At 50.5% G+C, this 13,767-nt stretch overlaps 1 protein-coding gene across 2 annotated transcripts; it reads left to right on the top strand.

The window, feature by feature from the left end:
- Nucleotides 1-1,004: 1,004 nt before the first annotated feature.
- On the top strand, nucleotides 1,005-13,152 carry LOC128274650 (chloride channel protein 2). Of its 2 annotated transcripts, XM_053012912.1 has the most exons (11): nucleotides 1,005-1,219; nucleotides 1,332-1,530; nucleotides 7,981-8,088; nucleotides 8,247-8,412; nucleotides 8,543-9,173; nucleotides 9,268-9,369; nucleotides 9,460-9,694; nucleotides 10,018-11,361; nucleotides 11,430-11,526; nucleotides 11,596-12,145; nucleotides 12,478-13,152. In XM_053012912.1, the coding sequence occupies exons 1-10, from the start codon at nucleotides 1,005-1,007 to the stop codon at nucleotides 11,808-11,810; spliced, it is 3,312 nt and encodes a 1,103-aa protein (XP_052868872.1). In that variant the 3' UTR covers nucleotides 11,811-12,145; nucleotides 12,478-13,152. The 2 variants fall into 2 exon arrangements, with proteins under 2 accessions (XP_052868872.1, XP_052868873.1); XM_053012913.1 differs by lacking the exons at nucleotides 1,005-1,219; nucleotides 1,332-1,530 and adding an exon at nucleotides 4,723-4,813.
- Nucleotides 13,153-13,767: the final 615 nt, after the last annotated feature.

Here is a 13,767-nt window from a genome sequence, read left to right as displayed (position 1 = left end):
ATCAGAGCTCTCGGATCACTCGCGAGACAACTGCACATCCTCCTCGGTGGCGGTGGCGGCGTCGGCGACGGAGTTGCTAACGTGCTAACTGGGACCGAGCGTCGTCTCGCTGGCCGCAGGCTAATTTTCCCATTAAAATCCATCAATTCAAACATTCCACTCCGTCCCGTCACACCCGAGCTCGTGGGGCAACGCGGGGTGGGTTGGACAGGGAAGAAAGTCACGGTACAGCATCTGGCCAAAGAGATGCGCCGTCCGATTCGGGCGCCCGTGAGCTTAGTTCGAGCGCGATCTTAGTGCGATCAGGACGTAGTCTCTCGTCCCTCGGAGTGTTGTTAGTGATCCTTTGCCCAAATGTGCCAAACCGCGTAGCACCGCATCAGGGTGCAGACAGGACTTGGGTCAGTTCTAAGCGAATCCATCGGCGACAGTCGTCCAACTAAACGTGACACAAGTCTATCTTTTTTACGCTACGTTTGCTGTCAATATATCCAATTGACATTTTAAGGCACTCTAGCACATTGCCCAGAACCATTGAGCAATTTTCAGAGTGTTTGTCTTTTTTCTATATTCGTCATCCACACGGTAACAAAGGCGGAATGGGTTCGAAATCACACCTGGCCCGACTGGAGTGACCCATTTCTGTTTTGCATGTTTTTCGTCGGGCGAAAACGATAATGTGCACAAACAAAAGTGATGCCAAGAAAGCCACTCTTCGTTAAGCCAATCTTTCTACTTGTCCCCGGCGCGCGGATCACGTAGCGGGCGAATGAGCATAAATTGTACCGAATTAAATAAGTTCCTGCTTCTGTGAGGGACCTTCCAGTGCCGCGCACAGTGCCCGGTCGCAAACGCCGAACATCACTCGGCGACTCAAGACATCACCGGGCTGCTGCAAAAGTCGGTTGTGGGAATACCAGTTTTCTGAACCAGGCACGAGAGATTTGCGTAAGAGAGAAGTGCGTGTGAAAGTGGTTCCGGTCGAGTGCAGTAAAGTCGCAATCATGTGGCGCAAATCGGGCACCGATCGCGGCAAGGCGCGCGATCGCAACGGCGCACATCTGGCCACCGCCAGCAACCAGCACAAACAGAGCGTCCTGGAGCGGCTGCGGGCAAACAGCACCGACTACACGGAGCGCATCTTCCACGACGAGGAGTTCGGCGAAGAGAACGTCGAGCTGGTCGACGAGGAGTGGGCCAGCTTCGAGCGGGTACTGAGGTAATCATCAAAATCGTCACGTTGCGTCGCGAGATTGGATTCATTGTGTCGTGTTCGCTTGTCGGTCATTTTGTCTCGGTACCGGCGGGGGGTCTTCCGGTGCGGGCTGAAGGCAGTTCCGCGAACGTCGGCTACTGAACGCGTCGATGGAGAACCTGCCGCGGCAGAAGAAGTCGCGCAAGCGGCGCACCCAGGCCTTCTACCCGATGCCGATGCCGAGCATGAGCGACACCGTCGACCAGGACAGCAGCTCCACCAGCAGCAGCGACGAGGCCTACGAAACGGACGAGGATGGCTACATTCGAACCCTCGTAAGCCGAACGCGCCATGAGCGTGCATGCTGTGCGCGGCGCTGCATGTGCATGTTGCATGTTGCATGCTGGGCGATCCAGCTTGGTCACCGAGCCGGGCCAAATGGAGGCGCCAAGTGGTGATTAGCTTATTAGCCACCGCAAAGTCGCGTGAATGCGCCGCCAGGTTGGCAATGAGACCTAGACACGGTAGCGATTTGCTATGCTTCAGTTCGGGGAGGAAGAATTAAAGTCCAACGTTTAGTGGGTCTCAATTATGAATATTTAATAATATTCTTTTGTAACTCTTTCGGCTTCCATGCTTAAAAAATAGATCCAACCACCGACGGTAGGGGCTTTTGTTTTATGACCTTTATGGTCATCTATTTTTCAGCACCGGCCTTAGGTTCAAAGTTCAAAAATACACACGAACGATAACAAATCATGTTTCGTACGTGTAGAAAGGTGCAGACAGACCGAGACCGAGGAGGAGGTAGCCACAAACAGAGCGCCGTAACAAATCAGCTGACCGTATGGAATGCATGCAAATGCATGCTCGGAAATTGATGACCGGCACCTGGGTCTGGGGCGCCAGCCCCTCTTAGCTAGCCCTCTCAGTTACCCACAGCGCAAGCGTCTCTCTCTCCCTCGAATGGTCACGTTCGGGGCGAGATGATTGATCGATTCACTGTTTCGATGCATAAATCGTTCTACAAAATAGCAGGAAGTTGTAAACTTCCGAAGCTTCCGAAAGGCGGATGACCCCGGAACGGTAGGAGAGGCCCCCCGCGGCTCCCCGCTCTCTCACGTGCGGTCCGGCCCGTTCCGGTCGTGTGTATATGTTTCGTCAATGGGATGGCCGGCGAAGTGTAGTTAGTCGCGGTTAATTAAATTGAAGTCCACTCTGAAGTGGGGCTATCTTTTCTGCGGTTCTACGAATCATTCTGACCGTTTAAGGGTAGATCGACAAGGGCTTGGGGTAGTCCTCGTTTCTTCAAGGTGTTTTTTTTGCTTTAGCTTGCTCGTAATGGCTTGTGCTAGAAAAGATGTAGCCCATAACGGTTTAACTATTAAATCTGAGTTATGGTGCGCTTGAAAGGGGTTTGAAGCTGTCGGAAACGAACTTGAAATACGTGAAAATGTTTCACATTCACCTGTTTTTAGCTAGTTTCAATCAGGGTGGGCGAAATAAAATGATGAACCTAAAAAGGTACAGAACGAGCTTCAGCTCTTATGTTCCAAAAGCTAACAGAAACCGGTTCGCTGTAAGAAACTGGAAATTTTTGACCTTTTTTGCAAATCAACCCTTTACTATAAACCGTTTCCGATCGATGGATAGATAATTTAAACATTTAATTTTTCATTTGTACTAAACTTGTACTAAAAGAACACACAATCTATCATTTTTTCTGGAGCCATCCTGTCCCTGCCATTGTTAAACTGTCCACCGACGGCACTTATCAGTCCACCACCTTAATTGCTATCCACTCGCCTTCCTGCCTTCCCAACCCGTTACCGTGCGGATGACGTTCACGTTTTGCGCCAGAATCGCGACATCTCATTCGCGTGCGCACGCGAACCGAGGAAAAACCGCGGGAAAAATGGCTGGCCGGACTCACTCAAACAATGCACCGCGAGTGTCGCAATAGACGCGCTGCCTTTCTGGCCACCGCCACACCCCGGGGTGAACTTGGGAGCGGAACTGCGTCGCTTCCTTCCTTCCGTTTTCCGTCGCTCGCGACTTCTTTGCGCAACCGAAGGCGGTTCGGCGATTTGCACAAGGAAAAGCACACCACTTTGGTCAGTGTGTATGGTGGTGGTGGTAACGGTCAGTCGGAAAACGATGGCGAACTTTTCCCTGCCCCAGTCGGTGATGACGACGACGTGCGATGATGGCGAATATTGTTCCCCGGGAGTAGCCGTGACAGCAGCGCGCGCCGTGACAGTTCGCGTTCGCGCTTCGTCCGGGTCAGGATCGTTTGCGTGGCTGAGCGGGTGGCGCACTTTCTGCGTCCGGGTCCGTAGGGCCGTAGGTGTGCCAGTGGTCGCTAGCGCCAGGATAACCTCGACGAGTATGCTCTGAGACGGTGCTAAAGGTGCGTTCGTGTTCGTGGTGGAAAAAATACCGGATCCTCCGGGGAGGATTTCGTGAATTGTTTCGTTCAACCCGACCCCGGCCGTGCGTGCGTGCGTGAACTTGATCTTGGGCACGACGCGGGGACGCGCACACTGAAGGTCGTTAAAATTTGGTGAAACTTGAACAAACGGCGGCACAAATAGATAGCAGCCGCGACAACGCAGAAAACCAAGAAAAACAAAGCGCGGTCGAAGAAAGCGAGTCAACGTCTCGCGTGTTTCAAGAACGCGCGCCTCCATCCCCCCCAAACGCCCCGGGTTTTCCCTGCTGGGGCTGCCTGAAACAATTGGCTCCCCCCATTCGGCGGTGGTGGTCAAGCGAGCGGACGGGTGTCTCAGTAAAAATAAATCCCTGTTCACGCTGTTGTGCCGCCAGCAAACGCTCGAGTTGTGGTGCTTCAGCCACCCATACCGCCCCGGGGCCGTCGTTCCCGGCTCTGTGGGCAACAGATGGTCAGGTCCGGTGATCAGTCTGACGGGGTGTCGAACAGTTCCCCAAATTCGGCCGGTCGGAGAGACGGTTTCGCGGCGGACTTCCTGTTCCCGGTGCCAAGCGCACTGAAAGCGAAAGCCGAACTCTACATCATAATTCACGGTTCAGGCGCGGCTCGGCCGCGGCACGATCGGCGATTGACGGTTTGCCAGCATCAGCATCATCGTCGTGGTTGGTGACGAAATGCAACGACCGGCTGGCTGGCTGTCAGTCAGGTGACGATGGTGATGATGTGGCGCATCTCATAGATTGAGTTGTACGCCGACGCCGGGGTCTGCAAACCGTGTTGGCAACCGGCGTGCGCTATCTGTCACGAATCGCTCGATGGTGGCGCATCCCAGGTGACGACAATCGTATCCTTTCATGCGCCAGCGGTTCGGCAAGGACTCTCGGAGTGTGTGCGTGTGCCTACCCGGGGCCACTGTCAAACGGAAAACAATTGTAACAACAAGTGACGTTTGAAGGCCGCCCAGTGGCCAACGGTGCCAACGGAAATTCTAATTGGAATCCCAATTATATCGTGACATACCGGGATGTAGCAGCAGACCAATAGACATCTCTAAGTGTGCTCCAAGTGTGTGTTTGGTGCCTTCTAGGATCGTTCTCTCGCTCCCTCTTTCTTTTTCGGACCCTAGACTTCTGCAAAAATATTGCGCACACGATTGCGTGTCTTATGTGAGTTGATGTGTTGAGCTTTGCCGTGTTGAGCCTGCCCCAACAATGATGGTAGTTTAGATTCGATCGATCGTTGCAGCTGCTACGCACGTGTGACTTTGTGGCGTTTTGTGATCACTGAGACCAGGCTGTAGTTAGATTCGCTCGGGAAGGGCTTCCCGATTGTAGCTAACCCAGGCGCGCAGGCACGCCACCGACTTACGTCTGTGCGCTCACAACTCACAGGCAGGAGTCGGCCAGAGCCCGGAAGATGTTGTCTCTAATAGCTCCCCCAGTAACATGTAGTTTGAAGTACTTCACCATTTGTTTCGAGTGTATGTTAGCGTAGTACGTTTGATCTCCGAGCAGAGCTTCGCGCAAAGTCTTCATATTGGCTCGAGGTTCCTCCATTGTAGAGCAAGCTAGTCGCTACCGTAGCCGTCTGATGTAGCTAACCTTTCACTAACATGCTGTAGATGCCGGCCAAAAAAATAAATAACAAGTTGCGAATCCACAAGATATTCGACTTGGAAGTTGGCGGATTCCTTGAAAATAATGTTAGATTAATCCTGGTTGTCACACTGTTCAAACACGGGCCTCTGAATGCCATTGAACGCCGCCACGTAGCGTTGGAACATGCAAAATTATGCACACTAGCTGCGAAAAGTTTGGCAAACGTTCAACGCCACCATCCGGCCACAATGGACCGTATTGTCGTCTTGACAAAAATATGTTGCAACCCTTGGTGTGTGGCAAACTGTAGTTTGTCTTCCGCCAAAATCCGTGGCACCGAGGTGTCATTGATGCACGCAACCAGATCGGAACGCCCTTGGTCCTTGGGCCGTGCGTCAAGCCTCTGGTTGCGTTTCACGTATCATTTCACGATTTAGTGTCACGGAACTACGTCCGCCAAGGGCAAAACATGAATCATAACACTATGCTCTGTGTGTCAGAGAGCGATAAAAATAGGTGCTAAGACTACCATCGCGCTGCAGCATTGTGTCCCTTTTCGGGGCTCGACCTACCTATTCTACAGATCACCGTTCGCCTATACAGACATTGGATTGGTCTTCGTCTGTTTTTCTGTCAGTATCGTCCACCAGCCGCGCATAATGAAAAACGATTCAAACTTCGTCGAAACGCCGAAAACTTCTTCTCGAACCTGCTTACTGCCTAACTGAATACCGCCGTGCGCGTCCGCCAATGCATATGCCTATCGAGGATGAATACGTGCGGGACTTTTCGTTCGAGCCGGAAATTATCCTGCGCCGCAAGGACTCGCTGGATATCCAGCGCGACAAGTACCACCGCAAGCGGCTCCACAGTCGCCGGAAGCGGCTGAAGCAAAGCGCACTCCACGTCCTGGGGAAGCACCCGTCCCCGGCCAGCGGTCCTGCTCCGGGACAGGAGGTGCCAGTGCCGGTGCCACTGAGCGTCTCGGCGGACGCCAGCGAAAGTGAAACGAGCGCCTTGCCGACAAGCCCCTCCCCGGTGACGATGCCGATCCGGGTTTCGGTGTTCGATGATGCGCGACCCACGCGCGCCCTCGATGATCTCGATCCGGCGGACAAGGACGAAATTCGTCGTAGCGTAGTGGACATCGAAATAGAGGAATTCTACTACGTAAGGAACCGGCCACGGAGGGTGCCGCCACTAGTTTCGCAACGCTTCCCGAAGGTGCTTTGTTGTTTTTGGTTGTATCACAAACCGGAACCGGAACCGAGCTTCGTAGCGCTCGAGCACCAGCCACATCGGAACGAAGCATGCACGAAGCTCGGTGTACTTCGAACCAATGTTGGTCACACACACGCGGAGACTGTGGAAGTGACCGTGACTGGCGGAAAACATGAAAACCAAAACAGGAGCCCGTATGTTTTCCGTCTCCATTATCGTCCGTCATTATCGGGGCTCGCTCAGTTCTCAAAATAGTACCGGGTCGTCGGAGAGTCGTGACACCTGCCAACTACGCACAATATTTTTGGGTGCATTTTTCCTTAGATCCGTAACCGACAAGTGATTCGCTTTTCGTGTGTTGGCGGTTAGCAAGTTTGACACTACGTTTCGTTTGTTTAGTGTGTTTTTTTTTACATTTTACTACTAAAAGCATTTGAACTGCCGAACTGACAGCTGTCTCTCTACCGATGAATGGTTTTCTATTCGTCCGGACATGTTGCGTGTTCTGTACAAAACCTTTCTTCATCCCCTTTTTATGCTTGCCGATGCCTTGCTATGAACACATGTTCTGTGTAGTTTATTATATGTAAAGCAATGTTGTTTTGGCGTTAGTTTAGTCATCAAAGTCTAACACACAAACATCACAATACTATCCGTCGTTTAGTTCAAGCTAATCGTGCTTCATAGTAGTGAATTACGACGGAACCTTTCCTCGGCAAACGCTGCTAATGATCTTCGTTGAATGTAGCAATTAATTTGGCCAAAATGCGAAAGATTTGAGTTATATCTTCCTGGCGCCGTCAACGGTGACTCGGTGGCATTTCTCACGCTGCATCGCTGCCGTTTACGGTGCATTACACCATCGATCCGCGATGGATCGTCTCGGCTTTTACGTGGCGCACTGTCATCAAAACACTTGTCGCGCTGTACTTCGATGTTGGCCGACGATGCTGCTCTCTCGTATGATGCTATTCTTAGCGTAGTACACTGTACCCATTTGCCAGCCCTGGCGCGGCATTACTACTGTTTACGTTCCCGTGGGGCGTCTCAAGGTGTTCCACTGAAATGGTCATTAATCCCTAACGAAAAAAAGTTCACTACGGACGAGCTTCGATATACTCGGTATTGGGCTGTTGCTTGCCCGGAATCCCGGAGTTGCAATCGGAAGTAATCAAACAAATGATGAGACCTGAGTTTTTCAGAATTGCTTATGAAGCGGAAATGAGCTTTTCGAAGTATCTAAATGAACCTCACGATTAGGATCTGTAGTCAATTGTATTTTTTATCTGTTTATTTTACATCTCCATCTCATCAACGTAAATATTTTGATCGGCTTTTTTTCTTACATTATAGCATAATTTTTTATTGCTGATTATCTTTAAAGAAGGAATGACGCTTATGGCATGTTCTGCATTTGTATGAACTGTAGTATGGCGGTGTGTGTGCCGTTGACTGCATGCGATCCTGATCCACGCACGGCCTCTAATACGCTTTCTTTTGCCCTCGCCCGACAGATGTATGGTCGCTACACGAAGGACCTAGGAGAGTACGCCAAAGATGAAGCGCGAAGACTCAGGCTTCTTGAACGACGAAGAAAAAAAGACGATAAAGCAAGAAATAAGGTAATTGACCAGCAGTGGCCACGTGGCCCCACGTTGATGAAAAGTTGCCCGCCAGCGTTCATGATACGACCGTTCGGTCGTTTCATGTCCGTTTGGCAACTTGAGCAAAGAGAAAATATTTCAAAAATTATAAAACAACTAGATGGAAATCGTTGCAGGAGCTGCTCGGGGTGCGGGACAACAAGTTCTTCAAGGCGGCATCCTGGCTGTGGCGGAACACGTTCGCCCGGCTCGGCGAGGACTGGGTGTTCCTGGCCCTGCTCGGTATCATCATGGCACTGTTATCCTACGTGATGGACAAGGGCATCTCCATGTGTACGAACTGTAAGTGCTTGCGGTGATTGGCTTCAAGAATGGGTTCTACTTTCTGATCGGCCCTTTTTCTCATTGAGCAGTGAAATGTGCGAAAAGCGATGATTTCAGATTCTTTATAATTCGTACTTTTCGTTCCCAGCTCGTGTGTGGTTGTACCGTGATCTCACCAACCACCCGGTGGCCCAGTATCTGGCCTGGGTTTCGCTGCCGGTGTGCCTGATCCTCTTCTCGGCCGGCTTCGTCCACCTGGTGGCGCCGCAGAGTATAGGATCCGGTATTCCGGAGATGAAGACTATCCTGCGCGGAGTCGCGCTGAAGGAGTACCTAACCTTCAAGACGCTGGTCGCGAAAGTGATTGGCCTGACGGCCACCCTCGGCAGCGGCATGCCCCTCGGCAAGGAGGGCCCCTTTGTACATATAGCTAGTATAGTATCGCAGCTGCTAAGTAAGATCATAACATCATTCCAATCGATCTACGAGAATGAGTCGCGCAACACGGAAATGCTGGCGGCGGCCTGCGCCGTCGGCGTGGGGGCCTGCTTCGCGGCACCGATCGGTGGCGTCCTGTTCAGCATCGAGGTCACGACGACGTATTTCGCGGTGCGCAACTATTGGCGCGGTTTCTTTGCCGCCGTCTGTGGGGCCACTGTGTTTCGGCTGCTGGCCGTCTGGTTCCAGAAGGCGGACACCGTGACGGCCATGTTTTCGACCAACTTTACCGCCGACTTTCCCTTCGATCCGCAGGAGCTGTTCGTGTTTGCACTGATTGGGTGAGACTTTGTCGTCGACGCGTTTCACCGCGCCCGCGCCAAGAAGATATGATAATTTTTTAAATCGTTTCTCACTACTTTTGCCTCGTGACAGACTCGTCTGCGGACTGGGAGGTGCCTTGTACGTATGGGTCCACCGAAAGTACGTTCTCTTTATGCGGTCCAACAAAAAGATGAACAAGTTTTTGCAGAAAAAGTAAGTGCATCCAACGGGCCAGTGGCCATCAACAAAAGTAAGTGAATCCAGCGCTTCCCGTCCCTAATTTACTGCTTCCATTTTCCTCAGCCGCTTTCTGTATCCTGGGATCGTGGCGCTAATCGTGGCCACGCTATCGTTCCCGCACGGCCTCGGTAAGTTCATTGCCGGTGAGCTCAGCACCCACGATCAGGTCCATCAGCTATTCTCCAACTTCACCTGGACTAAACACGAACTGACCGTCGAGCAGGCGGCCGTCGTTTCAAACTGGCGCACGGCACATACGGACGTATTTGCTAACCTCACTTTCTATTTGCTGTACACGGTAAGCATCATCGGGTTGGTTTAGCCACTATGAAACAATTACTACAGTAGATACTATTACTTGGCGCACAAAAGATAGGCAACATACTGCATCTTATGGACTATTCTTATAGTTTATTCGTTTCACTGTTCTTTGCTTACTTACTGCGATGTAGTTCTGTTCGGTAAACACTACAATAACGCTTTCTGAAAGTAGCAGATATCAAAATACAATAATAGATTTACGTTCGTGGCGTAATTTTTTAGTTGCGTTTAGTTCACTTCTTCACAGTTTTCTAACTTATACGGTTTACTAATTCATTTGAATGCCTTATTTTCCGTCAGTTCTTTATGTCGATCATTGCCTCAACCATTCCCGTGCCATCCGGTATGTTTATTCCGGTGTTCAAAATCGGCGCCGCCTTCGGACGGATAGTCGGTGAAGCGATGCATCTTTGGTTCCCGTTCGGGGTTCGGTACGGCGGCATGCTGGCGCCGATCATTCCCGGCGGCTACTCCGTGGTCGGTGCCGCTGCCTTCTCCGGTGCCGTCACGCACACCGTCTCCGTCGGGGTGATCGTGTTCGAGATGACGGGCCAAATCACGCACATCGTACCGGTGATGATAGCGGCCCTCGTCTCGAACGCCGTGGCCGCCCTCCTGCAACCGTCGATGTACGACAGTATCATCCTCATCAAGAAGCTACCGTACCTGCCCGATCTGCTGCCGTCCGGCTCCGGCATGTACAACATCTACGTCGAGGACTTTATGCTGCGCGACGTGCACTACATCTGGAAGGGAATCTCGTACCAAAAGCTGAAGGACATCCTGAAGGCGAACAAGGGCCTGCGCAGTCTGCCGATCGTGGACAGTCCGGACAACAAGGTGCTGCTCGGCAGTGTGCAGCGCTATGAGCTGATCAAGATGATCGACAGGCACATCGGGCGCGAGAAACGACTCGAGGTGGCCGCCAAGCTGATGAAGGAGGCCGAGGAGAAGGCACGCGAGGAGCAGGAACGGCAGAAGCGCGAAGCGGAAGAGCTACAGAAGACGCGTCGGCCCTCCCGTTTCGAAGTCGTTCCGGCACCGGATATTCTGAAGCTGCGGGAGCGTGCCAACAACGAAATGCTGCCACCGCAGGCGCGCCGAGAATCGAACGCATCTGCCAGTGGGCCCGTCTTCGGAGGCTTGCAGCCTAAGAAATCGATCCTTAAAAAAACGAACTCGTTTACACTGAAGGGCATGAGCCCACTGTCTCCGCACAGCCCTGTCCACACGCCGTACACTACCATTACTGGCACCGAAAGCCGCATCCGGTCAGCGTTCGATATCATTTTCCGTAAGTCGGCCACCCTCCAAGACGTGGCGCCGGATCCGGAAATCGGATCCATCGGTACGCCCAGCATCGTGGGCTCGGAAGTGGCCCCGCTAACGCCCGGCATCTCGAAGAAGGTGCAGCTGCCGAGGGAGCGTGTGATCGACATGTCTCCCGAGGATCAGAAGGCGTGGGAGATGGAGGAGATGGCCAAGCCGATCGATGTAGCGCACCTTCACATTGATCCGGCACCGTTCCAGCTGGTCGAACGTACTTCCATTCTGAAGGTACACTCGCTTTTCTCGATGGTTGGCATCAATCACGCGTACGTGACCAACGTGGGACGCTTGGAGGGCGTTGTAGCACTGAAGGAGGTAAGAGTGTAGCTTTTGTTTGTCCACCCTGCTTCGGAGTATCCTAAGTATCCTGTTGTTCCCCACAGCTTCGAACGGCCATCGAAAATGTCAACAGTGGTACACTGACCCCGGAATCAGTGAAAGCCAAACAGGAGGAAGAAGCACGTGCCCAAGCCCAGAAAGGTATGTCGCTCGATTTGACCACCGCCCGTCGTCAGGCTACTTATCTAACGTCTTCCTTTCCATTTGTAGAATCGGAAAACAATAACGGCGTTTCGGTGGACGATCCGTTGCTCCCGAAGCGGATCAATGACGTGTTTAGTGACAAAAAAGTAAATAGCACAATCACCTCGATGGACTCGGCGTTATCCAACTCGGATAACTGCTCCGACATCGAGCTCGATAACATTAACATCCATCGCAGTGTTGCGTCCAACGAAAGCAAAAACTCCGGCCAGCAACAGTAGCCATCGCTGCGTGATACCAATCAGTAGCGGGCTACAATCTGTACATTTCAAGAAGCGCTAAAAGACACACATACACATCATCCCTCATCGCGTGGCCAACATCGGCATACTCCAGAACAGAATTTCGATGTTGAACAAACATCCCAAACAAACACACCAATCCCCATGGTATTTAAGGACTCCTTACCGCGCTTCTGCGCTAATGCCACAGTTGTAAAACAATAGGCACAAACGACACATCACGACCCACACACCACGCCACAAAACACACCGTAGAACTTTGGTCCACCGCTCTGAAGAAGGTACACCGTTATCTTGGAATTGGTTCTTCAAAGGTTTGTTGTTGCTGTTCTGAATGGTTTTCTGTTTTTCTTGATTGTTAGTTTTGCCTTTTCCAAAGCGACCACAGAGATAACAAAGTGAACTGTACTTTTATGCATCCATAAATGTAAATTATTTGACAGGCTTAGAACGGAACTTTGCGGGATTTCATATGTTTCAATCAATTCCATTTTTTGTACGCTTAAGCCCCGTTCTATTGCTTGATAACAACACCAAAAGAGATTGCTTCGGTTGCTGCTGCATTTTCTCATTTTTTTTTTCGCGCTCCCTAATCTAACTAATCTAAACTAATATTTTATGCCTATCGTTTTTCCAATGTTCACAGAATAATTCCAAGTGACGACTACGATTCGAAGGATCGCTAGACCATCCGCCGAAAGGAGCTACGAAACGCCCGTTCAACGCTAGTGTTGCATGAAATTAAGATTTCTTTCAATTGTGATTATATTTTAAGTGTTACGACAACCTTCGGTTCCGTGTGTACTGGATTATCAAATAATCGAGCCTCTCGGGCACCCAAAGTGTCTCGTGGGGGAACGGGGAACGTCCGTTTGTTCCCTTGCGCGCTCTTGTATTTCGTGTTTGAGTGCCATTTTTATGATTGTGGATTCATCTCTCCCGGTGCTGCTGCCATTGTACGTGCAACGGAAACGGAATGGAAAATCAGGACAAAATGTCAGTCCACAGCACGGTCTGGAGATACGGACACGAATAGTCATTTGAAAATAATTGTTTTTCGTTATGATTTCCATTAAGTTTGTGATCCCAAATCGTTTCGCGGTTGCAAAAAGTTAAATTATTACACCACACAAATGTTACAAACGACTGATGTGTTTCTATTGCGAGAGACAACAGAGGCACACGTGTTTATTCGCTAGTGCATCGATAACCGCTAGACGATGGTTGAGTTGTGCCGTCGTCGTACGGGCGGCTGTAATTTTATTTTATTGTACGTAGGATTGTAGAATGAGGACCGAAAATAAAAGATACACACTGTAATGAACATACAATTAGCAATGTGAGCCTTTTTTTAACAAACGTTTAAGGACTTCTTTGTTGTTGAGAACGTTTTTGTTTTCTATCCATGTGTTTGGCTTAAATGCAACTTTTTTTGTGTAATACACGCCTTCTCAAGTATAATAAAAAATGTACTGGAAATAATTTAAAATTTCCTAAGGTTTGATTGCAATGCCAAGACATGTCGATACTAAATGGCTTGTAAAAAAAAGTAAGTGACCGATTGAAATGAAACTTCGCATACGTTCGTTTGGAGAGTGTACCAATATCACAAAAAAAATCAGGCTCGTAGCAGCGCCCTCTGTTGTAAAAGCTCAGAACTAAATGAGCAGCCTAGTACTTACCTCCATCACCGCGTGAAAACAGTAGACAAGGTAAGACAGGCGTTTCCTCCCCGTTCCTTCACCAGCCCTATTGTTACGAACAATGGTCGTAGGGTGATTTTAAGAAATAACTTCTTGCTAAGAGCTGAGGAAATTTCGCAGAGCGATAAGAATTCGTGGTATCTGGCCACGGGTAATCAAGTGATCAAATTTGAAAAAGCAGAGAAACGCGGCATTGATTGTACGGGTCATCTTAGGACGACCATTGAAAACGC

The sequence above is a fragment of the Anopheles cruzii genome, chromosome 3, assembly GCF_943734635.1.
Source record: "Anopheles cruzii chromosome 3, idAnoCruzAS_RS32_06, whole genome shotgun sequence".
NCBI classification, from domain to species: Eukaryota; Metazoa; Arthropoda; class Insecta; order Diptera; family Culicidae; genus Anopheles; species Anopheles cruzii.
The sequence above is the reverse complement of the archived record's forward strand: the minus strand, read 5'-3'. Positions and strand labels throughout refer to the sequence as shown.